Raw genomic sequence first — 26,311 nt, 5'->3', positions numbered from 1 at the left:
CTTCCATCCTTTCACAGCTGGGATAGGCTCCAGCTCTCCACCACGACCCCGTACTGGATAAATGGAAGAAAACGGATGGGTGGGAATATTATTGATGACACTTGAATGTTCTCTGTATTAGCTTAAAACTGTGTGATTTATTCGGTGCTGAGTGGAGCTGGCAGGAATGGCACTGGATAAAATTTAGAAGCAGATGAAAGGTCAGAGAACTCAAATTTAGTGGTTGCTGCTCACCTACTAAACAACAAATTTAATTTGAAATCCATCCTGTTGGTTATTGATAATCTCCAGACCACAAAAAAGGGAAAAAAATCACAATGTGTTGAAGAAACTGAAGAAAACACTACTCTTGCGTGCAATATTGTTTTATTGGTAAAATTCAGAGCAGTTATTTTCTGGTACACACACTAGGCGACAGATTTCTCATTTTAGGTTAAAATAAAGTGCATTACTGTGTTAGAAGGGGTAAGTATTCATGCTGGAGAAATGTCACTGTTCAAACAGCGAGGCAAACTACAGCAGCGTAATACAACTAAATATGTTAACATTTAGGTGCGTCTGCACATTAAATATGGCATAAAGCAATATTTTACGTTACACCAAACAAAGGGATCAGAAGAAGATTCAATTATCTTCTGGATAAAGCGAACATAAACTTTTTTTTGCCAATATTTCTCGAGTGTGAAAGTATCAATTTAACCAGCTGCCTTTTTTAAAACGTAAAAATTATATTTAATGAAGTTCAGTAAACTTGTTTATCATTTTTTTAAACATTCAAATTCTTGCACACGACTTCCATCTAAATTAAACACACATGTTCGCAGTGCAAAGACATTTTGTAGTCTGTTGTAAATATATTACACATGATCTCTTCAGAACCCATTTTGCAAAATATGTTTTGTCACAGTTGGTATGTCTCTCAAAGAAACGTTAAACAGCCACAACGAACAGCTCTCTGTACATCTGCACCAAACATAACCAGCTCTTTTCAAATATATATTCTATGCAATATGCTGAAAATAAAATAAAAACTGCAAACATACAAATGCATGTGTTTTTTTTTCACTTTTGTTTTACTAGACGTGCTTGTTACCTCCTTGCAAAGTATCCACCATTAAAAAAAAAGCCCTCAACTTTCACTGAAGCTGCATCACAAACCTGCAGACCTCTCAGCAGTCAATATTAATCCTCGCCAGCAGCTCCTCCAAGGCTTCCAGTTTCTGGTTAGCCTCCTCGATTGCACTGTACGTCTGCACGTTGCTGGCGATGTGGTAGCGGATGTCGTCCACCAAGGGGACCGAGTCCGTCTCTTGGCGCTTCTCTAAAGACGCGGCGTCCTCCTTGACCATCTCGGCAAACTCTGCTTGCTCCACCAGCTGTGATGGGACGAATGCAAGAGGTAGACAGTTGTGAATTCTTCCTAATGGAGAACTCGGGGGATGCTGACACACTTTTAAGGAAAAATAAGCTCTGTAGTTCTGAAACAGCAACAAAAATATTATAAAATGGTCTCAGAGATCAAAACATCATTAATGATTGGCATTTGGGCATTTTCGACTGGTTGTTAACACAAACATCTAATTAGCCAATCAAACTCCAACAACTCAATGCATTTAGGTACCTATAATCTGGGAAATAATTATTTGATCCCCAGCTGAATTTGTGAGTTTGACTAGAATATAATATGAGCATGAACAATAGCACAGATACAATGAAGAACTACGACCCACTGACAATGGGACACCATCACTGCCACGCACCCGCTCGATGATCTTGGCCATGAACTCTGTGCACTGATCTTCTAGCCGAGAGAGACGGAAGAGCTTGGCCGTCTTCCACATGTGCAGAACGTTTTCCTCGCATATCGTCTTAGCCAGCGTCTTTCCACACAGGCGCTTAAGCCCCGGCAGCAGATACATGTCAGCCACACACAGCACATCAAACACGTTTTCCGTCATTAGCTGGACATGCAGAGAAACCAGCAGGGAGAATATTATTATCACGAGAATTCAAAACAGCAATCCTCCCTCTGGATGCCTTGTACATATAAATCAATATCTTTAGTGACACTTATTTAAGTGTCAAAACTTACGATTAAGGTACAGGGGAGGTTGTCAAACGAGTTAAGAAATTTCAAGATGACAGTGTGAGATCACTGGTGAGCATTTTTTCAGAATTTGTCTGCTTCTGAGACAAAATGTGCCGTCACTTGTGGATTTTAATGCTCTAATTCCAAATATGACAATTAAAATAGCTAATTAGTGCCCAGTTCCGTGTCTCCTATTTTAATCATAAATTCTAAGCTTATAGCAGCTTTATGTAATAATAAAAAAACTGGCCCAGATGTGTGGAAATGAGCTGTTGTGACACAGAGAAAGTCTAACTAATCAACCCAGATCTCTTTTGCCTAGGATATTACAACATGTAAATATATCTGCTTTATTACTTGGCTGCATGTCTGTTTATGGATGCCTCCACAAAAAAACCACAGTGAATTATTTAACAACGGAGGGCACCAGCAGAGGAAATGCAAATGCTGTATGCATTTCACTGATACAAGTTCTGTGAATTACGTGTCTTTCAACAGCATACTGGAAGAAAATGTGAAAAATGCTACTAATAGGACTTTTTTACTTTAGAGATCTTCTTTTAGCTGCTCCCTCTAGGGGTCACCACAGCAGATGATCTGCCTCTATTTCACACCAACCTTCATCTACCTCCTCCACGGTCTTCATCTTTGTCTCCTGATTGGCAGCTCTATTGTCAACATCCTTTTTTGCCCACGAGGCAATTATGATTTTATGAATTGTAGTTCACATCAGGCCAAATTAATCAAAAATTTAATTTAAGAAGATGAAAGTAAAAATTAGGACCTACCCCTATTTTAACCAAAATTGTACTCATTTCTGGTTTCAATAAAGATTTTTTTTAGTTTTGGAGTCAAAAACTAGAGCCAACCAACAGTTTTACGCATCACATTCAGTTTCACCGACCCAAAAATCTGTCTAGTTTGACAATATTTATTTCATAAGCACTTTCGCCGTAAGCCTCTGTATCCACTATGGCTCTGATGTTGCCATATCAATACAGGAAAGCTTCTCTTACAATATGATGAGAAATCCCACCAGGATCACAATTGTTCAGGTATTTAACAATTAAGCTTTGCTACACAGGTTTGTCTGTGTTTATAATCGATGTTTGTTTTCAAAGATCCTTTTTTTCCTAAATAAAAAAGTGCGGAATGATTTATTAGGGATGCAAACATCACAGAAAGAAAAAATGTGCACAAACCTCAGTGTCATCTGTGTAGATGTAATACATGATGTGGATAAAGATTTCATGTGAGATGTTGTGTAAAGTAATCACTGGGGTGCTGGGCTGAGACTGGAGCTGCTCTCCCTCACTGAAGTGGTCCTCCAGGAGGGCTTTAAAATAATCACTACGTCCACAGAAAAATGCCTGGAGAGAGACGCACAACTGCACTTCAGTCATTCACATTCATGTTTATGCTGCGGTGGTGTGGGAGTCTGCACTGTAACTGAGAAGACACTGTGAGGATTTTCTCATCCGTACCTTATGGCACAAGAAATCGTAACCATCGACTCTGAAGCAGATGTCGGGATAAGTAGGGAAGCGGTCGACTCTGTTAAAGGGAAGCTCACCAAATCCAACCTAAAGAGAATCAACAGGAATGAATGCGGTGTTCAGCTAAAATACTTATTTTACTGCCATGATGTCCTCACCCTTAATTCAGTGGGCAGGGCACAGTCTGCTAACTGAGCCATCTCATCCTGAAGTTGACAGCTGTGAGGCTCGAGGGTGAGAACTTTGACACAGATTCCCGGTTTATTGGACACTTTGATATGAGGACAGAAAGAAAACAAGACAAGATGGAAAACTCATCATTAGTGGGCGAAAAAAACAACAGCTCTAGGCTACGTCCACACTAGCCCGGATAGATTTGAAAATGGCGCTTTCGTCTGAAAACGCTCCGCATCCACACTATCATTATCAGTCGTTTTCACAGAGTTGCGCGTCCACATTGAAACGGCTGGAAACGCTTGCGTTCCAGTCCTGCGCATGCGTGAAACGCAAGAAGATTCGACCCTGCCTCATTTCTGTCTGCCGTTTATTTACTTTCCAGCTCTTTGAAACGTCCCAGCTAAATGTTGAGGAAAAGCACAGAGTTTTTTAAATGGACTAACGATGAGGTGGAGTTGTTGCTGCGAATAACACAAAGGTACAAATTTGAAAAAGCGAGTGAAGTAAAGAATCTGAAGAAAAGCTATCTGGAGCATGTACAAACTGATGTTAATGGTAAATGGCCTGTATTTGTATAGCACTTTCAGTCATCACATTCAGTCATCCACCCATTCACACACACATTCACACACTGGTGATGGCAAGCTACATTGTAGCCACAGCCGCCCTGGGGCGCACTGACAGAGGCGAGGCTGCCGGACACTGGCGCCACCGGGCCCTCTGACCACCACCAGTAGGCAACGGGTGAAGTGTCTTGCCCAAGGACACAACGACCGAGACTGTCCGAGCCGGGGCTCGAACCGGCAACCTTCCGATTACAAGACGAACTGCCAACTCTTGAGCCACGATCGCCCATAATCTTTAATAGGGCTGTCAAAATTGAGAGCAAACAAAACAACTGCTGTATAATACAATCTGCTATCTTAGTTTAATAGGTCACATGATTGCATCACATGACTAAAATGTGTCATCGTTTTCGAAAAGGCTTCGGGTTCGCTGTCCACAGTGCGATGCAAAAACGGCGTTTTCAAATGTATCCGCTTTGGAGAGCGTTTTCAAAATGCTGCGTTTTCCTTGACCGAAAACGCCGTCTCAATGTGGACAAAAGGCCCGAATGGAGAGAAAAAGATGCGTTTTCAAATGAAAACGTATTAGTGTGGACATGGTCCTAGATAAAAACATATGGGATTAAAAGGTGGTCTGGTATTTTGAGGCTAAGTGGAAAAACTGCATTACATCAGGAATATGCAATCTTGAGCCACTCCTTTTTTATATATTTTTCTAACGAAAGCAGAAATACAGTGGGGCAAAAAAGTATTTAGTCAGCCACCGATTGTGCAAGTTCCCCCACCTAAAATGATGACAGAGGTCAGTAATTTGCACCAGAGGTACACTTCAACTGTGAGAGACAGAATGTGAAAAAAAAATCCATGAATCCACATGGTAGGATTTGTAAAGAATTTATTCGTAAATCAGGGTGGAAAATAAGTATTTGGTCAATAACAAAAATACAACTCAATACTTTGTAACATAACCTTTGTTGGCAATAACAGAGGTCAAACGTTTACTATAGGTCTTTACCAGGTTTGCACACACAGTAGCTGGTATTTTGGCCCATTCCTCCATGCAGATCTTCTCGAGAGCAGTGATGTTTTGGGGCTGTCGCCGAGCAACACGGACTTTCAACTCCCGCCACAGATTTTCTATGGGGTTGAGGTCTGGAGACTGGCTAGGCCACTCCAGGACTTTCAAATGCTTCTTACGGAGCCACTCCTTTGTTGCCCGGGCGGTGTGTTTTGGATCATTGTCATGTTGGAAGACCCAGCCTCGTTTCATCTTCAAAGTTCTCACTGATGGAAGGAGGTTTTGGCTCAAAATCTCACGATACATGGCCCCATTCATTCTGTCCTTAACACGGATCAGTCGTCCTGTCCCCTTGGCAGAAAAACAGCCCCATAGCATGATGTTTCCACCCCCATGCTTCACAGTAGGTATGGTGTTCTTGGGATGCAACTCAGTATTCTTCTTCCTCCAAACACGACGAGTTGAGTTTATACCAAAAAGTTCTACTTTGGTTTCATCTGACCACATGACATTCTCCCAATCCTCTGCTGTATCATCCATGTGCTCTGTGGCAAACTTCAGACGGGCCTGGACATGCACTGGCTTCAGCAGCGGAACACGTCTGGCACTGCGGGATTTGATTCCCTGCCGTTGTAGTGTGTTACTGATGGTGACCTTTGTTACTTTGGTCCCAGCTCTCTGCAGGTCATTCACCAGGTCCCCCCGTGTGGTTCTGGGATCTTTGCTCACCGTTCTCATGATCATTTTGACCCCACGGGATGAGATCTTGCGTGGAGCCCCAGATCGAGGGAGATTATCAGTGGTCTTGTATGTCTTCCATTTTCTGATGATTGCTCCCACAGTTGATTTTTTCACACCAAGCTGCTTGCCTATTGTAGATTCACTCTTCCCAGTCTGGTGCAGGTCTACAATACTTTTCCTGGTGTCCTTCGAAAGCTCTTTGGTCTTGGCCATGGCGGAGTTTGGAGTCTGACTGTTTGAGGCTGTGGACAGGTGTCTTTTATACAGATGATGAGTTCAAACAGGTGCCATTCATACAGGTAACGAGTGGGGGACAGAAAAGCTTCTTACAGAAGACGTTACAGGTCTGTGAGAGCCAGAGATTTTCCTTGTTTGAGGTGACCAAATACTTATTTTCCACCCTAATTTACGAATAAATTCTTTACAAATCCTACCATGTGGATTCATGGATTTTTTTTTCACATTCTGTCTCTCACAGTTGAAGTGTACCTCTGGTGCAAATTACTGACCTCTGTCATCATTTTAAGTGGGGGAACTTGCACAATCGGTGGCTGACTAAATACTTTTTTGCCCCACTGTAGGTCCAGAGATTTATTGAAGCATGTGCAAACATGCAATGGAAATACAGTATTTAAGGCGAACAGAGCTGGAACGAGCTTAAAAGTCAACATTTAGTATGACTACCTTCAACAGCATGAAGTCTCTTAGGCAGCTTTCTTGTAATCTCTTTGTCTTCAGGAATAGTTCTCCAGGCTTCTTGAAAGACAAAGCTGTTCTTTGGATGCTTCTGCCTTTTGTTCAGTTCTCTGTCAAGATGATCCCACACTGCTTTAATAATGTTCTGGTCCGGGCTCTGGGAGAGCTCCACTGTGTTTTATCATCCAGGTATGCTTTTACTACGCTGGCAGAGTTTTTTGGGCTCATTGTCATGATCCCAAAAAAACTGAGAAAGACTTTAAGAAAGCCTGAAGAACTATTGCTTAAAACCTCTTTAAAAATTACAATAAAAGAGAAATGAGAGGTGTCTTAAGACTGGCTTAAAGTTGTACGTGCATTACTCAAGTAAATATAAATCAAGAGTTCTGCCTTACCAAATTCATACACTTGTTTGCATTTATTCTCCAGCTCTTCTATGAGATCTGCCATTTTGCACTGTTTAGCCAGTCGTCTACTGTCCTCCACAAGACTTATATCAATATCCATCCGTCCTGAAACAGAGATAAAGAAACAACATTTTCTTACTAAGATTTTTGCATGTTATAAAAATATTACATTAAATACAATCCAACTATCATCCAAGCATGCTTTCTACAACATTTCATTAAAGAGTAGCGTGTGCAATTTCTTCTTAAAGATCAAATTATTTTACCATTATTTATTTATATCCCAAAAGCAGATTCGATAACTCACCACTTCATGCATAATGCACCTTCTATGTGTATGGACGTGTGCAGGTATATGTATACAGATGTATGTACATGTGTGTGTGCGTGTACATGTCTATAATTATAGATATCTGTTACTTACATAGGAATAGTAGTGGTAGAATAGTTAAATTTATGTCCTGCATATTTCCACAACCATAGCCATAATCACATACTGTGTATGCTACCGTTGTATATAGTGTATTATCGTACTTATTTTATATTCGTTTGTATTTTATTTGTATCTTTTGCATTTTCCTTCTTTCCTTCCTGCCCAACAACACCGGTTTCTCCTGTACGATACATGGAAGATCAGCTGGTATATTTTTCACCCACCTGTGTAGAAATATTGTAGAATTGCTCCAAAGGCAGCAGGATTGATCTGAAATCAAAACAGCCTTTATCCATACAGTATAACTAAAAATTGTGAATTACACATGGTGATATAACAGGACACTAATGAAAACATATAGACTTACCAAAGGGTGCTTGAGGTTGATCAAGTTCTTCCCTTTCCATTTGGTCTCAAACATTTCCGTGAAGTACTCTGAGCGAGCACTGAGAACACATCGGTGTGCTAGAAACGTTTGTCCGTGAACCAGGAATTTGACGTCACTATACTGACCCTGCTCTAGCAACCTAAAGAAAACCCCCCAGAAATGTCTGGATTAGACAAACGTACTATAACATCCTGTTATTGCTCTTATTTTCTTGTTTCTTTTCAACATAAAAATCATGACCCTTACATGTGCAGAAAGTAGTTGAAATCATCCCGCTGCATGGCGCGGATGCTTACACACTTGTAGTCTTTGAGCAGGCGTCGAACAGAGTCGCTCAGGGAGCCATACATGCATCTCTCGCCATCAAACGTGTTGGCTTCACACTTGGCACCTAAAAAAAAACAAATGAATAAATGAAATCAAAAATTTCAAAGCCTAGAATGATACAACAGAATATGTCAGAGCAGTTCTAAAGCACAGCACATCAGTTTAATACTGTGTTATTTGATTATAACTGATTGTAACTTACCACTAGCCAACAGGTACTGGACCAGCTCCTCGTGACCACAGAGACAAGCATAATACCTGAAGCACACAAGTGTTTATATTAAAAGCAGTTATGATTATGATGCGGCGTTGATGGGAGAATTACATCAGCTGCCTATACTGTACTTACAATGGAGTGCTGTCCCATTTATCTTTTACATTGAGGTCAACATCTCTTTGTTCAACAAGGTATCTAGGCAAAGAGCAGAGAGGTTACAGTGATGCGCTTCGATAAACACAGACACGACTCACCATACAAAACGCCAGGATTTAAATAAAAATAAACAGATACATACGTCACACAGGATGAGGAGGGTATATAAAAATGATTTTATTTTATAGAATTATTGAATTCTGTTTGATTAATTAATCCCCTTATTCATTCTAATCAATTTGAAAAAGCAGCTTCTCAGCATGAGATTGAACCGCTTTCATGACTATGACATCATTCTTTTACAAAATCATTTGCATTCATTTATTACAGTACTAATAAGTAAAACTTGGAGGCATGCAGTTCTGATGGCTTGGATAATTAGGCTGGCTCATATTTGACTCTGGCATACTTTGGTATACAGAGTATTTTATGTTCGACTTGATGATTGCATTGTTGCAAGAAGCCCAGGTCCTGTGGCTGCAAAACAAATCCAAATCATCACCCCTTTATCCCAGTGCTTGACAACTAGTATGAGGTGTTTGTTGTTTTTGATTTTCTGCTGTACATTATGGTCTAAATATGGTCATCTGTCTAAAGTACATGGCTCTAGAAGTCTTATTGATTGTGCAATGTTTGTTTCTGTAAGCACTACACAGTCTGAACCTATGATAAATTTGCTGGACATTCTGTTAACACACGTGAATGCTCCAGACCAGCAAACTGCTAAAACCTCTAAAATCTTCATAGAGCTCCTCACACTTGCTGGTGATCAAATTATCAAGTGCACTCAATTACTAGTGCCAGCCTGGTTGCTATTTGGCCTCTTAATTCCTATGGAAACACAGGACTGCAATGAATCCCATGAAAACTTTCTAGTACACATGACTGTACAGACACGCCCCCTTTATTGGACTCTGCAACAATTGGTTTATGTATACATTGTAACCACTGATGATTCCTTCGATCAGCTAAGCATAGTTTTGCTGTCCTGTCAAGCTCTTTCCTCGTAATTCTCGGGGTAACTCTGTCCTATAGCAGGAGACTAGATATCCGGTTGAGCATCCGACACTGATACCTAGTGCGATCATTACGTCTGGACACCGAGGAGCTGACCTACACAATTAGCTACAGTTACAAACTGGCTCATCGTGGCTCCTGTTAGCAACACTGCCTTCTGTGGTTAACTCGCGTTTATTTGCATAAAACCGAAGTTAAACTGCAAGACTGCATTGTAGAAAAAGCTAGCCCAATCTATGCTAGAACTCTCACCGGCAAACACAGTAAAGTAAAATAAGTTATCATCGAGCACACAAGCCATAATAAGCTCAGCAGAGCTGATGGTTACCTGACTCTACAAATGTCGCCCTTTCTGCAACTACTAAACAAATCGTACACATCCATAATCGCCGCGGTGTTTTCGGTCCTCTGTAATGCATTGAGACGGCCTGTCTACCGGACAGGTGAGTGATGGTTTGCTGTAGCTTCAGAGTTTTGCTCGGTGAACGCTGAGAAAGTTGTCACCGTTGTTTTTTGTTGACAAGCTGTGCGGGGTCCTCGGTGTTTTGGTCGAAGAGGTCCAGCAGTCACGTGACATCAGCGTACACTTCACAAACGTAAGGGAATAACTGCAAAAACGGCAGCTATATGCTATTCTTTATCCGCACTACTAAATCCTTTTTTTTTTTTTTACTTGTGAGCCACATGAATAGAAATCTTTTAAAAGTTTTACAATGAGCTAATAATTCTAACCGCAGAGGCATAACTTGAACAAGTAGCAACCCGTGCTCAATATATAAAAGCTGAATTTCCGAGCTTACGCCGTTAACTTGAACGGTACACGTCATGCCGTCACGTCGTTCGTTTATGTGTGATTTGAACAAGTGGTAAAAATGCAATTAAATAGCGCCTTTCGCTCTTGTTAAAGTACATTCTTTTCATCGGATTAAGCAGCTGTCAGAAGATGTTTCATTCCGCTATTTGACCAAAGAACTACGAGACAAACCTTGCCCTATTTTCTTGCTCTTAACTAGGCCAAGCCAAGGCATACAAGGCCACAGTGCTGTGTCATGCAGTTCAGTAACAGACAGAGGCAATACGTGCATTACACCCATATTTACTTATTTTGTATTGTACTGTATGTCACAATATTTATTCAGAATCCTAATCCACAATAAACACACTTTAACAGAAAAGTGTGTGTGTGTGTGTGTGTGTGTGTGTGTGTGTGTGTGTGTGTGTGTGTGTGTGTGTGTGTGTGGTAGATTGATGGTTCTGAGTTACTTTCTCACTTCCTGTTTTCACTCTTAATAAAAGTAAGATGCAAATTACTGTAAAGTTGTTTACTTTTAACAACATTGGACAAATGCGCTTTGCAAAGCCTGATAAGAAAGCTGGCTAACTGTGCAAGTGAACAGACTCAACCCTATCTTTAAGACAGGAGAATCTGAAGGATTATAATCAAATATCCTGAAGATAAATATGAAAACTGCATTCAAAATTACTCTCTATGCAAATTGAATGGAAAGTCAGCAAATACAATCAGGTTATCTGTTTTAAGATTGTGTGCTGAGGCTTATCAAACAATAAAACTGTAAAATTGTTCATAGTCAGAAAAAAAATATCTAAGAATAAAGTTGCCTCTTTTCTTTCTAATCATCAGGGAAACACGAAGACATTACACGCTACTGCAAAACTTTAACGCTCCTACTGTTCACACACAGATTTCTGAGGGATTTTCCAGGAATGGCAATGCTTTTTCAGAGAATCAATTTCGGATCAGAAATCGCTGATTTCCTACTCGCTGATCTCTAATCTGGAACATAATCTGCTCTGGAGCAGGTTATGTTACTATGGCAATTTACAGAGATAACAAGTGAACCGCCTTCACACTAACCCACACAAACCCAGGGTTAACCCTGAGGTTACCTGGAAAAGACTAAATCCAGTTCTGTAATACAGTGTGTGGTCCGTGTAACCAGTTTGTTTTTGATCACAGATCAAAAGGTTGTTGAGATATTAACTCAACTCCAATTTTAATTTGCTGTGACAAAACTTAGAAACACTAAGACCCAGTTTATAGATCATGTGCACCAGTTTTGGTAAAGATTGTTGCTCAGACAGTTCAAATTAATTTCAAACATCACAGTTGGTCCAGCTATAGACCAGTCTGTAAATAAACAAAAAACAAAAGCTCTATGACTCATAGCTGAACTCGGGCTTTGGACCAAAAGATTCTAAGTGTTAGTAAAATCAGTTCATTATTGCTGTTATTTATATACAATAAGAAAAGTGAAAATGTCCCAAAGCCCCATCCTTTTAAACTTGGATGTAAGATTTCATGACCTTTTATCACCCCAAATGTATAGATTAGTTACAAAATCTTTAAAGCAGATGTATGTGAGAAACCACTGAATTCATGACACACTCGGTTCAAAAATGAAAACTGAATTCAAAAATGACACTCCCAAATTCCTTCATAGAGGCTACACTGCACTAAAACATCAAAAGAAGAATAACATCTAATCACAACAAATGAGAGGCGTAATTTTAAATTCCAACTGCAATTTGCAAATTACCTTTGGCCTGTATTGCACTGAGAATGTTTCGTCACACAGATATGACTGATTCTGATACATGCAACAATGCAAATATTGGGTCAGGCGAGTATATGTCACTATTCTTTATTATATCCACTCTTTTTCACAATGCTAAATGACATTTAAGGGTCAAAAACACCAAGAGAGCCAGTGATTCAGTTGTTTTCATTCTTCCTGCAAACATACCTTCTCTATTGAATAGAAGTGTTGACGGGAGGCAGGCAGGTGCACACGCCATGCCTTTTACGCAGCCATGCCTTTGTGATTCATGCAAAACGCAGTTTGCATGAAGGGAGTACGTTGGTAGTTTGCTCCAAAATCCCGGATTGCTTTTCAGTGTACTGGTAAAACTTTGAATTATTTTACACACCCTAAGTAGCGAACAGTCCAAAACACTTCCTGTTCTTTCATTAAGGAGCACTGTTTTAAGAGACTTCACAGTTTTTCTCATGTTTTATCAGCGTGCTGACCTCAGCAGTTTGGTGTATCAGCTTGTCAGCTTGCTTGTCACGTGCTTCATGATGTTGTGATGTGGACATTTCTGTGCTCTTTGTGCAGAGGAGGTTTTTTTTGTTTTCTGTTCTCATGCTGTCCCCCCATAGGAGCCCAGCATGAGTAGAGGTCTCTTTTTTCCCCCTCCTCGTCTTGCCCATTGTAGTGTACATTTCAGTGTTTTTCCATAATACTACCGGTCTCTGACCTGTCTCCCCATGTGATGTCTGTGTTGTGTATGTAAGGTCAGGGAGGGTCCCATTTTGCTGCAGGGGAACTTGCATGTGACAAATAAAGGCTTTCTTGACTCGACTTGACTCTTGAAATACAAGTTAAAATGCATTTGGAAATCACTGCTTTATTCCTTTATGTGAATTTTCCATCTAGTTTTCTGAGCTGGGTTGTATCCCAGCTTTTTCCACATCTATCAGGAACAAGATAAAGTATATTAGTGTTTTGCTCTTTACCTGTCACAGCTCTCCTGAATCCTTGCTGGGTGTCAACAACTGCACATCTGTTGTTGCTCTTTTTCACCCAAAAGGGAATAGCAATTCCACCTCAACGGGGTAGTGATCGCTCACCCTAAGGGCACAAGGATTTGTGTATAAAATGAAAAATAGAAAAGAAAAATAGCCATTCAAGTGCATATCAAGAAGAGGGATAGATCAGATAGCTCACCATTTCTTCTGTCATTTGAAACTCTTTGTGAAAGTTAAATGGTTTAGCTGAGTTTGGCACAATGGCTGCCAGCATATCTTCTCCATACACAACTATCCTGTGGAAGATGTGCATTCATTCAATTCATGAATTCACATAACAACATATGCAGTTGTGGTTAGACATTTACATACAGTCATCATGGGTATAAATGTTATGATAATTCTGGGCTTTCAATAATTTCTTTGAACTGTTCATTTTCCAGGGTGCAATGATTGTGCAGCTTAAATCTTGGAGAAACTACCAGTTGTAGTTGATTGTGACCACTAAAGAAATAAATTCAAACGTATGCATCCAATTCTTCTTTCTTTTTTTTTAATCATTAAAGATGTATGCTGTATAATTATTCCATCCTGGAAAAAAACACTTCAAATAAATCAATAAAAGCCAAACATTACATTGACATTCATGCCCTCAACGAGGGCAAATAAACTTCTGACCACAATTGTATATCTTGCCACAAATCTTTCTAACAAACCTGTCATAAGCGTGATGATCACTTGTTTTTGCCCTGGTGTCCACGTTATCACCAATCAGCCAGTAAGAGTTCTTGTCACTGCGAATGTGGATCTCCTCCCTTTCCTTGGATGAGAGATACCAGCCATCTGCCCTGAAGTCTCCCAGGATCATTACATTCTAAAGGAAATTAAGAAAACAAAAAACAAAAACGCAGCTTTTCAGGCTAATACAACTTTAAATATCCCTAAAGAAAATATGAGGACACTGAGTGATAATTTACAGGTTGTGCAATAGATGAGATTCCTCTGACCTGATATCTCTGTCTCTATATATCTTTATCTATGTGTATCACAACTCAAAAAATGCATCGGGATTGGAACTATATCCCTCAGCACTGCAACAGAAACAGTTGACTTGACTCCAATAACATCCTCTGTAGTTACATACTGTAAGTTAAACATATTTCCCTGCTCACACAAGATACTAAACTTGATAAACCTGCTGCAGTCTGCTGTAATTAGCATGTCACGCTGCATCAGACTCATTCAACAAACAGATCCACGGTTAAAAATGACTCGTACATACTGCTGATGTCCCAGCAACTGACTAACATGTACACACACAGACCTAACTCCTTGTTCTGACTGAACCAGGTACCATAAGCTTCAGTAGGGGCAAAGATTGACCTGTGTTATGAGTTTTAAAGTAGAGAATATAGGGCTCTCTTTTAAATGCATCCACATCATCGACCTGGTCATCCTTATACTGATAGCAATCGATAAGGTCGACCACATCGTCCCTTCCAGCAGGACAAAAAAATTATTCTATAGAGCTGTTCAGCTTTACAGTATGTGGGATTATTTGAGCTTGCCTGTACAGAAACAGGAACTGTTCCTTGTATCTGCTCCTTCCCAGACGGGTACTGAGCTGCTGAGCATAGTGATGGGTGATGCTGACCCTGAGATGTGGACAACAGTAAAAGTAAGCATACTTATAGGAAGAGACAGTTTTACTTTAGTCAGAAAATCTTTTTTTTTTTTTTAAGTAAATTCACCCGTTCAGCTCTTCCACTAACACTCTAACAGAATCTCCAGTCACATTCACCACCTCCAGAATAACTATGATGTCATATCAAGACACAATCTACAACAAATAAGCTTTGTTAATAAAAGAAGTGCAAACAGTGTTATTGTTTTGTTTTTGTTTGTTTGTTGTTGTTTTGGGGTTGTTTTGAATCAATGATAATGAAAGCAGAAGAAATGAGAAGCGATTTTCTTTTTTACTAACCCTGATAATGCACCTGGCTACTTCCCAGTTTTCATTTTCACACTTGATAATGACTGTTTCCCAACACTCATGAGTGAGTGACATTGACAACAAATTTCCAAAGAAGAAATGCATTACACATGTTTTGTGATGTGTTGACTCTGTACACGGCGTCCTCATTTAAAGAGTTCATATCAGCCATTTCATTCTTTGGTTTGCCTCGCTAACGCCAAGGAGAAATGTTTTACCTTAACCAGGCTTGTCAGGACCGCTGGATCTGAGACCTTAGTCTCAGATCCAGCATTGATCTGAGACTAATGAATGAATTGAATGAAGCAATCTTCATTTCTGTCAAAGGAAGACCCGAAGGAAATATTCAGTGTCATGCAAAAAGCATTTTAAGTATACGCATGACGCTCACTCTGTTCTCTTGACTTTATTCAGCTCTGATGAAATGTTGAGCGGGTGGCACAGATTCAGTGTCATACAAACAAACCCTTATAAATCTGGTTATGTGAGAACATTTTTCCTTTGTACAGTAGTTGTTTGCTTAAAGGAAAGCGATGATTGGATAATTGGACGCGCAGGGAGAGAGGGAGGATTTGAAAAACAAACAAGAGAACAGACAGGTTTCCTTTTTTTTAGTACAACTGGTTTCTATTAACATTAGTGAAAACACATTTAATTTAAGTGTGGTAAATTTTTAAATCAAACTATTTTCCTCTTTTGTTCCATAGGATAATAATGTGTACTTTATTGATCCCAGTGGGGAAATTACATTTGACCCATTCACTCAGTGAAGCAGCGGGCAGCCACACCGGGGAGCAGTGTGTAGGGACGGTACCTTGCTCAGGGGTACCTCAGGGTAGCCATTCGGTGAATTCGAACCCCCGACCCTGCCCCATGGTTGATAATTTGTAATCATAACTGTCATAACTGTGTCAAATTTATCACAGCACAGAGGCAGCAGCAGTGGAGATCAATCAAAGATAGAAATAAAGAAATACTTTAGTCCATAATAACCAAGTAAGGAGCTTCCTGTTAATGAGTGGAGTGTGTGAGGTTATGAGGGCGTAGTTAGTTGGTAAGGTTTTCCTTGTACTTTTTTGACTTTACTCTCTTACAATCATATTTACTAGTTTAGTACCTCAAGAAGAAAAATAACAGTTTTCCAGAAAATTTGTGACTTTTTTTTATTAAACGTACTACTAGAGTTTCAGGACTTCAGAGTTTCTCTTTCAGTTAAGGGAGGTTTTACGAGGTCCACTGATGTGCATGTAGTTTCCAGTGTGTAATGCATATTATAATATTTGGGAACATTTCCAAAAGTAACATTGCCTACTGAAAGAATTTTCTGCATATACTGACTTAAATTTACATTAAAAACTTGTGGCTCTGCAGTTCATTATGTTAAATAAAATCTTTCTTTATTCATAACAGGGAATGTTTTATTTTTCTTGATGACTTCTTGATTTACTGAGTTTTCAGACTGTGTGAGTGCAGACTTTTAGTTTGTTACGGAACTCACCTGAAGCTGTGGAGCAGGAATAGTTTCCTGTTGCATCTTTAAAGTGAGGGGTAGGTGGGAGAGCACGAGGTATGTGTCAAACTGGTTTACCCACATTCAATCACTTCACTATCACAGCACGCCCAGTTCTGCCTTATAAAGCAGCCAAAAAGATAAAACGTGCACAACAGAGCTATACCACCACTTCTACCAGCTGAGCTCCCCATCCTTTCCAGCAGTGCAAACTCAACAGCACCATGAGTCTGAGGAGCAAGCGGAAGAGCCTGCTGAACTCACCTTCAGGGCGATTCAGAAGTAGTTCCATGGGATCCAACTCCATCCGCCAAATCAGCACCGCTACCGATATCAAACCAGTAACAATCGACAGGAGCCTGCTTGCCCCACTAAACTTAGAAGTTGATCCCACCGTCCAAACTATACGCACCATGGAGAAAAATCAGCTGAAGACTCTTAACAACAAGTTTGCATCCTACATCGAAAAGGTAAGAGGAAATTTTACTGTCACATTTAAAATCTTTTTATTATAAACCATTAAAGTGTCCTTGGGTGACTTGAAAGGCACTCATAAATAAAATGTATTATTATTATTATTATTATTATTATTCCAAGTTAACTCGGTGGCATTTGAAGCTTCTTTTAAAACCTAAAGTGGGACTGTGTTGGAATTTGTTCGTATCCCTTCTCGTGTGTCAGGTCAGACAGCTGGAGCAGCAGAACAAAGTGCTGGAAACCAAGTGGAAGCTCCTGAATCAGCAAAGCGCCCCCTCCTCTGATGATGCGGAGTCCATTATTAAGACGTTCATTTCCAACCTGGAAAAACAGCTGGAGCTTTGCAGACACGATAAAGTGAGGCTTGAAAATGAGTGCACAGCCATGGTCGAGACTGTGGAAGACTACAAGACTAAGTAAGGTATCCTGGTGGAAGAAATCAAACCACTGCTTAACAGGAGCTCAGCTTTGATATATGATAATAAAGTGGACAGTGATAAGAACTCTGTGTGTGTGTGTGTGTGGGGGGGGGGGGGGGGGGGGGGGGGTGTCTGTCTGTGTGTAATTTGATATTTTGTGGGTGTTTCAGGTATGAGGAAGAGATCAACTGCAGGGCCACTTCAGAGAATGATTTTGTACTGCTCAAAAAGGTGCAGTATGCAATGACACTAATACTTTTATTTGTGAGTAATAAAAAAAAAAATAGCAGTGAAAAGAAAAGTTGTTTATTTATTCTGTTGCTTCCAGGATGTGGATGAAGAAATTATGAGAAAGGTGGATTTGGAAAGCCAGTTGACAGCTATTCAGGATGAAATCTTGTTCCTCAAAGAAGTGTATCAGATGGTAAACAAGCTTACATTAAAAACCTTTTCAGAATTTAAATCAGTGAATTAAATTAGGTGTCATATTCTGGATTTTTTCCTCTTAACTTTCGCTGTATGTGTTGTTTTAAATAAGGAGCTGTATGACATGCAGCAGCGTGTGAAGGACACCTCTGTGGTGGTGCAGATGGACAACTCCCGCAACCTGAACATGGACCACATTATAGCTGATGTTAAGGCTCAGTATGAAGAAATTGCTGCTTACAGCCGTGAAGAAGTTGAAAAGTGGTACAAGAGCAAGGTGAAGGTCTAAGATGAATTCTTGCTCATTACTGTTGATGTAATAAACCAACTAGGAAAATGGGCATAGAGACATGAAAAGGGCTCAGAAGTTACCGCTCATAAATCTACTACAACGTCAAAACGGCATTTGTTAACCCAATAATTACTGTGTTTATATCCTTGTCTCGCTGTTTGATATTTTTCCACACCAGTTTGATCAGATGAAAGTGCAGGTCCAGCAACATAACAGCGAGCTGCAAAACACTAAGGCCGAAATAGCTGAGCTTAAGCGAATGATTCTTCGTCGGCAGACTGAGATTGATGTTATGAAGGAACAGGTGAGTGAAGGGCTTTAAGACTACCTCATAGTCTGTTTGATCTTAAACTGGATTTTAACAAGTATCAAGAGGAACAACAGGTTTAGCTCCTGTTCTCATAAAAAGAAAGGAAACTGAAAACAAATCAAAGGAAACATTTTTTCATCTTGAACTGACAGCTAATTGCATACATTTAGTTATTGTTAGCTGCTCTGAAAAAGCAGTTTGGTTTTCCTGTTACCATAACCCACACAAAAACCCCCAATTTTTACAAAATCGGGGCGACCGTGGCTCAGGGGGTTGGGAAGCGCATCTGTAACCAGAAGGTTACCGGTTCGATCCCCGGGCTCTCTGTCCTGGTCGTTGTGTCCTTGGGCAAGACACTTTACCCTCCCACCTACTGGTGTTGGCCAGAGGGGCCGATGGCGCGATATGGCAGCCTCGCTTCTGTCAGTCTGCCCCAGGGCAGCTGTAGCTACAACTGTAGCTGCCTCCACCAGTGTGTGAATGTGAGAGTGATTGAATAGTGGCATTGTAAAGTGCTTTGGGTGCCTTGAAAAGCGCTATATAAATCCAATCCATTATTATTATTAAAATCATCAGGAATCACTGTGAAGCTCAGATTTAAATAAAGCTTTTCTCTTTGTCAGTATTCCCACAATGAGGTAAGCATATCTGATATGGAAGAGCGAGGGGAAGAGGCTGTAATAGATGCAAAAAGCCGCATTAAGGACCTTGAGGCGGCTCTGAGGCAGGACAAGCATAACATGGCCAAGCAGCTCAGAGACTACCAAGACCTCATGAATGTCAAGCTGACCCTGGATATCGAGATCTCCACCTACAGGAAACTCCTGGAGGGAGAGGAAGAAAGGTAAGCCAGCAGAATTTAGGAGGTTGCTGGCAACAATGTGTTAAGGAAGAAAATGGATGGATGGATGGATGGATGGATGGATGGATGGATGGATGACCATTGATGTAAGGTTTCAGCTTGGAAACTGTCTACAGTGATTCAGAAAATGATTAAAACATATTAATCATTACTGATATTTTTGGTTGTATGAGCTACTGTACGTGCATACCATCTGTCATCCGACAGTTTAGATGGAAATTGGGTGTGGTATAGAAAAACAAAAAAACACCACCTTGAGCAAAAGCCTCAGTCAGAAACAAGAAGTTATTTGTTTGGTTTGGTTGTTTTTAATAGTTTCACAACCACATATTTGTCTCACTATTCAAATAGTTCACCTCGGTGTGTTGCATTAAACAATAAAGAACTGAGCCCAGGGGTGGAATGCAAACACCCACAGGTATTTGACAACTGGTGGTAACTGCAGTCGTAGAGCAGAGCGGCCTTTCAGGTGCAAGTTTGAAAGACAAATCTACATCCAATCTGCAAAGCCCAATCCACATCCAGAACCAGAACCAGACTTTGACAAGTAACACATAGATGAGATTTATGGTTTATTGGAAGTCTGTCTTCCAGTTTTATGGCAGGAAAAAAACAAAATGGTAAAACAATTACTTTGGGTAATTTGGTTTATCACTTGTCTTTCTTTGCTGGATCTTAAACATGAGACAGGTTTATTGCACAGCTCCCTCTAGAGCCACAAAGGGCTTTGCAACCTTCACTTGAACAACCGTGTGAATAACTTTACCAGTACATGCCCTATAATGTATTTCCTGCTTTCACCCTGACAGACTTGGTAAAGACTCTGTTATCAGCATCCAAACAGTGCCCAACAAAAGTAAGTACAGTACTGTATTTTACAAATAAAGATGAGATCATCTTAATGGCCTTCATCTCGGGGATCAGAGTGACACCCTCTTCTCTCTTTTTTCTGTCTTCTTTTCAGCAGCTGTTGCCAGTAACGACTGTGTTGATGGCACTGAAAGAGTGTTCAGTGTCCAAACAGTGCCCAACCGAAGTAAGTACAGCACTGTATTTTACAAATAAAGATGAGATCATAACAATAGCCTTCATCTCAGAGATCTAAGCGACGCCCTTTTCCGACTTCTCCACAGCTGTGCCCGTTACCATGCAGAGACAAAGGTCAGGTCCTGTTCTCATCAAGACAGTGGAGACCATGGACACGACATACACCGAAGGCAAATAAAACGCAGCAGTGCTCTGAACTGACCGATTGCTACTTAAAACTACCCTTAAATTAATCTGTTTTCAAACTGCTGTAACCTCACTGTATCAAAAGGCCATGTGTATCTGTGTCTCTGTTTTTCGTTTCCTTGTGATTCTGTCACATTAAATTACAAATTGTACTCAGCAACTGTAAGACGTTTGTTAGTTTGCTCTATAGATGTTCCTAATAACTATTAAAAACTATTCTTTTTATTGTTAGATCTTGCTGCACAGCTGTTGTTCTGATGTGTCTCTTATAAAGCATAAGGAGAAAATAGCTTCAAAGCTTTTACATTTTTTTTAATATGCACTAGATGGACCCAAAGATATTGGGTCACAACTTTAAATCTCTAAACTGAGGTGTTTTCAGTGTCATTGCCACAGGTATAGTCCAAGTCGTTTTAAGGAGCTCACTTCAGCTGTGTTACTGTAACAGGATGACACTGTTGCAACAGGTCGGTTTGTTAAAGTTTGTACCTATTACGCAATCAACTGAAAGAGCTTATTGCAAAGGGGAAGTCTAATTTCAACACAGTTTTTTTTTTTTAACTACAGCTCAGTGCAGCTGGTGCATTTCACATAAGTCTCAGACCGCTTTGGGTGGACTCGAGTGCCACAAGCTGGATGGACTGTGTTTGAGTAGCCAGCTAAAAATACAGTGCAGGGAAAAAAGAATTTGGGCCCTTTAGTTTTGTTTGGGGTTTTTTGTTTTTTGTTGCACTTTTATGCTTCACATCATGTATTAAGAGAGAAAGCTATCCAAACCTACCTGCCTCTAAAAATGAAGCAAACTTGAACTTCAGGACCTTGATGGCTAATTGGAAATTTGAATTCTGCTCTCTATCAGAAAATCCTGGAGTTGACTGTCCACCCATCAGTTAATGCACTGAAGCTCAAGCACACACACCCATACACACCAGTGTAATTCTAACACCCATAATACTATATTGTATATTTATATATTTTTTTCCAAACATATGTAGGTTTTGTTTTGATATGTGAATTTGAAAAGCATGCTAACAAAAATAAAGAGGGGAAAACCTTTGTTTTTTAAAAGTAAACATACATTAGCTATTAAGCAGCACAAAATACATACGGTAAACTAAAAAACACAAGTAGGTAAATGTTTTGAAGAGTTGGTCAAGCTCTGCCATCTGTAAGACACAGATGCATTTTGAAATCCCACAGCGCTCTTCCTACTTTCAGCTAACCGCTATTTAACTGCGATCATGGCAGCCCTCCTGTTATTTTGCGTTATTTTTTATACTGGGTATTACGGTAAGAGAACCCGAGATATGATTTCAAAATAAAAGCAATCTTCCGGTGAATGTGATTCCAAAGAAAGTAATAAAAGTTCTTAACTTGACACTGATTTACACCGTGAGGGTGTACGGTTCATAAAGAGAAATTAGTATTTGGAAACATCGAGTTTACTTGTTACGGCTTTACAAGTCTTTAGAAATCTTCATTTTTAAATGTTTGTATAATTAAGAATTAATATAGTAGTAAATTTGTTATATTTAAAAATGTATTTATTTAAAATTATTGTTAAAATGTATTTATTTTGAAATCGCGTCTCAGTTTCTCTTACCGTAATGTCTCGTATATACAACCCAAAACAACGTAAGAGGACTGGCTTGAGGGATTAGTTAGGGTGTGACTTCTTCTTTCCTTTTTTTTTTCTACCAGTATACCACAGAAGAGCCACTGCGCTCGTGTGTTTTGGTTTGTTTTCCAAAAGCACCGTATCCAAGGCAACTATTTCTAGTTGTGTTTATTGTACTTTTCTGTAAACACGTGAGCTGAGTTGTCACAGCTGGTAAGTAGTTTAACACACTGGAAATTATTAGTGGACACGGATGATATGTTGCCTGTTCTTGCACGCTTTAACCAAATTGTTTAATTCTGTCTTCTGGTTTATACATACAGAGATTAACGCAATGGACAAAGACTCCGTGCTAATTCATATCCTGAAGTCAAAGGGCACTCCTACGCTCCTTGGTGGAGACCTGCCTTTCAGAGTCATAAACGACAATAAGTACATATCCCCACTCTCTGCAGAAGGCGAAGTGAGAGAGGAAAACTTGCCCACCGTGGATCAAGCCATCCACACAGCCCTGAGTGGTGAGAATAAAACTGTTATCCTGATAGGCTCAGAAGGATCAGGTAAAACCACTACTGTGGAGAAGCTCGTTGTGGACTGGGCAAAGGGTGTACATCTACAGAACTTTGAATATGTCTTCCATTTCCGTTTCAAGGACTTAAATGCTTGTGAAGATGCACTCTCTTTAGAAACCTTAATCCAACGCTGTCACCACTATTTCCCTCCTCAGTCCATGCATCTGGTTCTGCAGAAGCCCGAGGATGTGCTGGTTGTTTTTGATGGTCTGAATGAGTGTAAGTACAGCCTGGACCCCTCTGTGCTCACCCTCTGCTCTCACCCGACCCAGGCAGTTTCAGTGGACTGTTTAGTGGCCAGTCTGCTTCACAGATCTCTGCTGAAAGGAGCTGCAGTTGTGTTGGCCACCAGGCCAACGGCGAATCTGAAGTTTCTTAGCGGTTCTCAGGTGAAAGTGTTAGGGTTTCTGAAGCCCCAAAGAAAAGCTTTCGGAAACTGCTTCTTTACAGATGCTGCTGCTGCCAACAAAGCACTTATGCACATGGAGAGGTCTCTGGGCTTTTATGATTTCTGTACATCTCCAAGATTTTGTTGGACAGTTTGCTCTGTTTACAAGCCTCTTATTGATTCTGGAGGAAAACTTCCCGAGACTTTATCTCAGCTGTTTGTAGATATCCTGGTTGGCTTGATCCAGACGCTCTCGCTGAGTCAAGCAGAGGGCACAGAGCTGGTGTTGGCCCTCGGCAGGATGGCTTCTCATTGCTCTGTTGAGCAGCATTTGAGCTGCACCAAAGCGCAAATGTATTCCTTTGGCTTTCAACAGTTTCTCACCTCAGTTGATACTTTCCTGCGAATAGATGGTGAAATGGAGTCTGATACATGTGTGCTCTCGTTCCACTCGCAGCTGATCCAGGAGTTCATCCTGGCATTGTCTTTCTTTTTGGGCAAGATGACGTATACGAGTGCTGAGAAGATGCTGAAGAAGCACGAAGATGGTACAAAGTTTCTAGATGTTTTCCTTTCAGGGCTTTCTGAACCAACTCAGCGCAGACCACTGGAGAACTTCCTGGGAGAGTTCAACCCTGATCGGGTCAAAGATTTCAAGCAGTGGTTTAAAAGCAGCTCAGAGGAATCACTGCAGGGATATAATGCAGACGAGCACTATAGATGCTTCCGCCTGCTTCATCAAGCTCAAAATGAGAGCTTGGTTAAGGAGATCATCAACTCCTCAGCACGAATAGGCCTCAGCTATGGCAGCCTGACCCTTCAAGACTGTGTACCTTGGAGTTATGTGGTTACATGCCTTGGTGGGACGAAGTCGTTGAATCTGTACAATACAAAGAATCTAACAGAAGAGATGGCAGAAGTCCTGGCTCCAGCTATGAGTCTATCACTCAAGATAGTGTAAGACAGGTTTAGATAAAATTGACATCATTTGATTCATATGTTCAAAGTGCATTGATTGTTGCTTTAAACTGTGCTGTCCACCCACCAGCTTGCAAAGAAGCTTTTTGAGTACTGGGGCTGTTCCTCATCTCGCTTCAGCTCTCAACAGAGGAATTACCACGGAGCTGGATCTCTCTTACTCCCGCCTGGGTGACGAAAAGTTCAAAATCCTCTGCACTGGACTCAGAGACTGCAAGATACAAGAATTATGGTAAGAATTGCCCTTTTTTTTTTAAGCAATCTTTGTTTTTAAAATTGGAAGAATGATTTACCTGCTTTGGGTTTTAGTCTTCAAAGTTGCAATCTGACAGAGGAAAGCTGTGAAGACCTGGTTTCTGTGCTGACCTCAGGCACCTCTCAGCTATGCTTGTTAGTAATGTCATTCAATAAGATTGAGGACCAGGGATTTGCAAAACTGTGCGACGCACTGCATAGCCCTCACTGCAAACTTCAAGAACTCAAGTATGTACTTCAATAGTGTAGTTTTCATTAAAACTTTTGTATCCTGTCTGCTTTTATTTAAATCACTGACATACACACATAATTATTGTTTATTGAAAGGCTTGACAGATGTGATCTGACTGAAGCGTCCATGAAGGTTTTTTCTGCAGCTTTGCGTTCTGGACAATCAGAGCTGAAAAAAGTGATACTGGCACGAAACACGATGGATGACAGCGGAGTGGAGGCTTTGTGCGTATCCCTGCAACATCCACTCTGTAAACTACAGAGCCTCAAGTAAGACTGTTTAAATAAAACTGCATCTAGATTTAAAAAAAAAAAAAAAAGTAAAATATAAGAACACAAAAATCACACCACTACATATTTTTCTGCCTTTTAACTTTTCTTTTAGTCTCTATACGTGCCAGCTGACAGGCGCATGCTGCTCTCATCTGAAGGAGGCCTTAATGTCGGAGTACTGTACTCTATCAGAGCTGGAGCTGTCAGTGAATGAGTTAGGCCAGGAGGGGGCGCTGTTGCTCTGCCAAGCCCTGAGACGGCCTGGTTGCCCTTTAGAAAAACTTGGGTAGACTCATTTGTATTAACTTTTTAGTGACAGAGCAACACCTTTCTCAAATATTTAGTGAATTTCAGATAACAGCATTATTGTGTGCTTTGCCCCACCCTACAGTTTGACACGATGTGAGTTAACTCGACCAGTCTTTGAGGAACTGGGCTCAGTGCTGAAAAGTGGGACTTCTCAACTGAAGTCCCTGAGCGTGGGTTTAAATAAAGTAGGAGACCAAGGGGTTAAACATCTCTGGGATGCTGTTGCACACCCAAGCTGCCTGTTGGAAGAGCTGGAGTGAGTTGAAAAAAATGATGTGATCATAATCACCACATTATAGTCCACTACATTTAAATGTTGGTCTGTTTGTTTTGTAGTGTTGAAATGACCCAGCTGACCAATGCCTGCGTTGAAGACTTGTGCACTGCAATAAGAGCCAGTAAGACACTGAAGAAGCTGGAAATGAGAAACAACTCACTGACCGATGCTTCCATCCCAGCACTTGTCCAAGTCATGCAGGACAGCCACGGGATGCAGGAGATGAAGTAAGCGCGATTCACTTTAGTTAATAACGCTTAAGCCAGAGTGTGCACACGAAAGAAAATTAAGTGTCTAACCACTGCTGTTGTTACTAACTCTTTCAGCCTGAAGTACAATGATTTCAGCGAAGACCTTTTTGAGATGTTGGAGAAGTGCACGAAAATAATATACTGAAGAAGCTTGACTCAGATTGCTTAAAAATTACTTTAAGTTTTGTTTTCTAAGTATTATTGTTGATTATTATAAATGTTACTCATGGAGATTTTTGCTTGCTACAGCAGTGAGGACAGGAAGGTTGTAACGCGTACGCATGTTTATACGATGAATCCCAACAGTTCCAAAATGTTCCTACCATTTACTCTTCCAATAAAATATATTTAAATTATTA

The 26,311-nt window shown here is 40.4% G+C and overlaps 3 protein-coding genes and 1 pseudogene across 4 annotated transcripts; 2 read left to right on the top strand and 2 right to left on the bottom strand.

Annotated features, from left to right (window-relative positions):
• Positions 1 to 355: 355 nt before the first annotated feature.
• On the bottom strand, positions 356 to 10,293 carry abtb1 (ankyrin repeat and BTB (POZ) domain containing 1). The gene is made up of 12 exons (XM_085394222.1): positions 10,057 to 10,293; positions 8,688 to 8,750; positions 8,541 to 8,596; positions 8,258 to 8,402; positions 7,991 to 8,150; positions 7,848 to 7,893; positions 7,179 to 7,295; positions 3,744 to 3,856; positions 3,574 to 3,672; positions 3,292 to 3,459; positions 1,761 to 1,961; positions 356 to 1,376 (listed from the first exon to the last, which is right to left on the bottom strand). Exons 1-12 carry the CDS (start codon positions 10,110 to 10,112, stop codon positions 1,170 to 1,172), a joined length of 1,431 nt encoding a protein of 476 aa, XP_085250348.1. The 5' UTR covers positions 10,113 to 10,293; the 3' UTR covers positions 356 to 1,169.
• A 2,889-nt stretch (positions 10,294 to 13,182) lies between these two features.
• Positions 13,183 to 16,865, bottom strand: LOC146645502 (deoxyribonuclease-1-like; annotated as a pseudogene).
• A 43-nt stretch (positions 16,866 to 16,908) lies between these two features.
• On the top strand, positions 16,909 to 21,033 carry LOC146645501 (keratin, type II cytoskeletal 8-like). Of its 2 annotated transcripts, none has more exons than XM_085393962.1 (10): positions 16,909 to 17,251; positions 17,463 to 17,674; positions 17,848 to 17,908; positions 18,006 to 18,101; positions 18,216 to 18,380; positions 18,574 to 18,699; positions 19,329 to 19,549; positions 20,377 to 20,423; positions 20,535 to 20,603; positions 20,701 to 21,033. In XM_085393962.1, exons 1-10 carry the CDS (start codon positions 17,006 to 17,008, stop codon positions 20,790 to 20,792), a joined length of 1,335 nt encoding a protein of 444 aa, XP_085250088.1. In that variant the 5' UTR covers positions 16,909 to 17,005; the 3' UTR covers positions 20,793 to 21,033. The 2 variants fall into 2 exon arrangements, with proteins under 2 accessions (XP_085250088.1, XP_085250087.1); XM_085393961.1 differs by having other exon boundaries at positions 16,910 to 17,251; positions 20,532 to 20,603.
• Positions 21,034 to 22,442: 1,409 nt separating this feature from the next.
• LOC146645500 (NACHT, LRR and PYD domains-containing protein 12) lies at positions 22,443 to 26,311 on the top strand. The gene is made up of 9 exons (XM_085392818.1): positions 22,443 to 22,631; positions 22,742 to 24,335; positions 24,427 to 24,588; positions 24,666 to 24,839; positions 24,939 to 25,112; positions 25,228 to 25,401; positions 25,507 to 25,680; positions 25,761 to 25,928; positions 26,028 to 26,311. The coding sequence occupies exons 2-9, from the start codon at positions 22,753 to 22,755 to the stop codon at positions 26,095 to 26,097; spliced, it is 2,679 nt and encodes an 892-aa protein (XP_085248944.1). The 5' UTR covers positions 22,443 to 22,631; positions 22,742 to 22,752; the 3' UTR covers positions 26,098 to 26,311.

This window comes from Rhamphochromis longiceps, linkage group LG20, assembly GCF_057381845.1.
Source record: "Rhamphochromis longiceps isolate RC_006_pf linkage group LG20, R_longiceps_female_GT1.1, whole genome shotgun sequence".
NCBI lineage: Eukaryota > Metazoa > Chordata > Actinopteri > Cichliformes > Cichlidae > Rhamphochromis > Rhamphochromis longiceps.
The sequence above is the reverse complement of the archived record's forward strand: the minus strand, read 5'-3'. Positions and strand labels throughout refer to the sequence as shown.

Coding starts and splice junctions, on each gene's coding strand:
- LOC146645501 (XM_085393961.1), top strand. CDS start 17,006: ATGAGTCTGAGGAGCAAGCGGAAGAGCCTGCTGAACTCACCTTCAGGG. Junction 17,675..17,847: donor GTGGAAGACTACAAGACTAA/GTAAGGTATCCT, acceptor TGGGTGTTTCAG/GTATGAGGAAGAGATCAACT. Junction 18,102..18,215: donor TCAAAGAAGTGTATCAGATG/GTAAACAAGCTT, acceptor GTTTTAAATAAG/GAGCTGTATGACATGCAGCA.
- abtb1 (XM_085394222.1), bottom strand. CDS start 10,112: ATGGATGTGTACGATTTGTTTAGTAGTTGCAGAAAGGGCGACATTTGT. Junction 8,597..8,687: donor AAATGGGACAGCACTCCATT/GTAAGTACAGTA, acceptor TGTGTGCTTCAG/GTATTATGCTTGTCTCTGTG. Junction 3,857..7,178: donor CAAACAAGTGTATGAATTTG/GTAAGGCAGAAC, acceptor CTCATATCAAAG/TGTCCAATAAACCGGGAATC.
- LOC146645500 (XM_085392818.1), top strand. CDS start 22,753: ATGGACAAAGACTCCGTGCTAATTCATATCCTGAAGTCAAAGGGCACT. Junction 25,113..25,227: donor TGTAAACTACAGAGCCTCAA/GTAAGACTGTTT, acceptor CTTTTCTTTTAG/TCTCTATACGTGCCAGCTGA. Junction 25,402..25,506: donor TGCCCTTTAGAAAAACTTGG/GTAGACTCATTT, acceptor CCCACCCTACAG/TTTGACACGATGTGAGTTAA.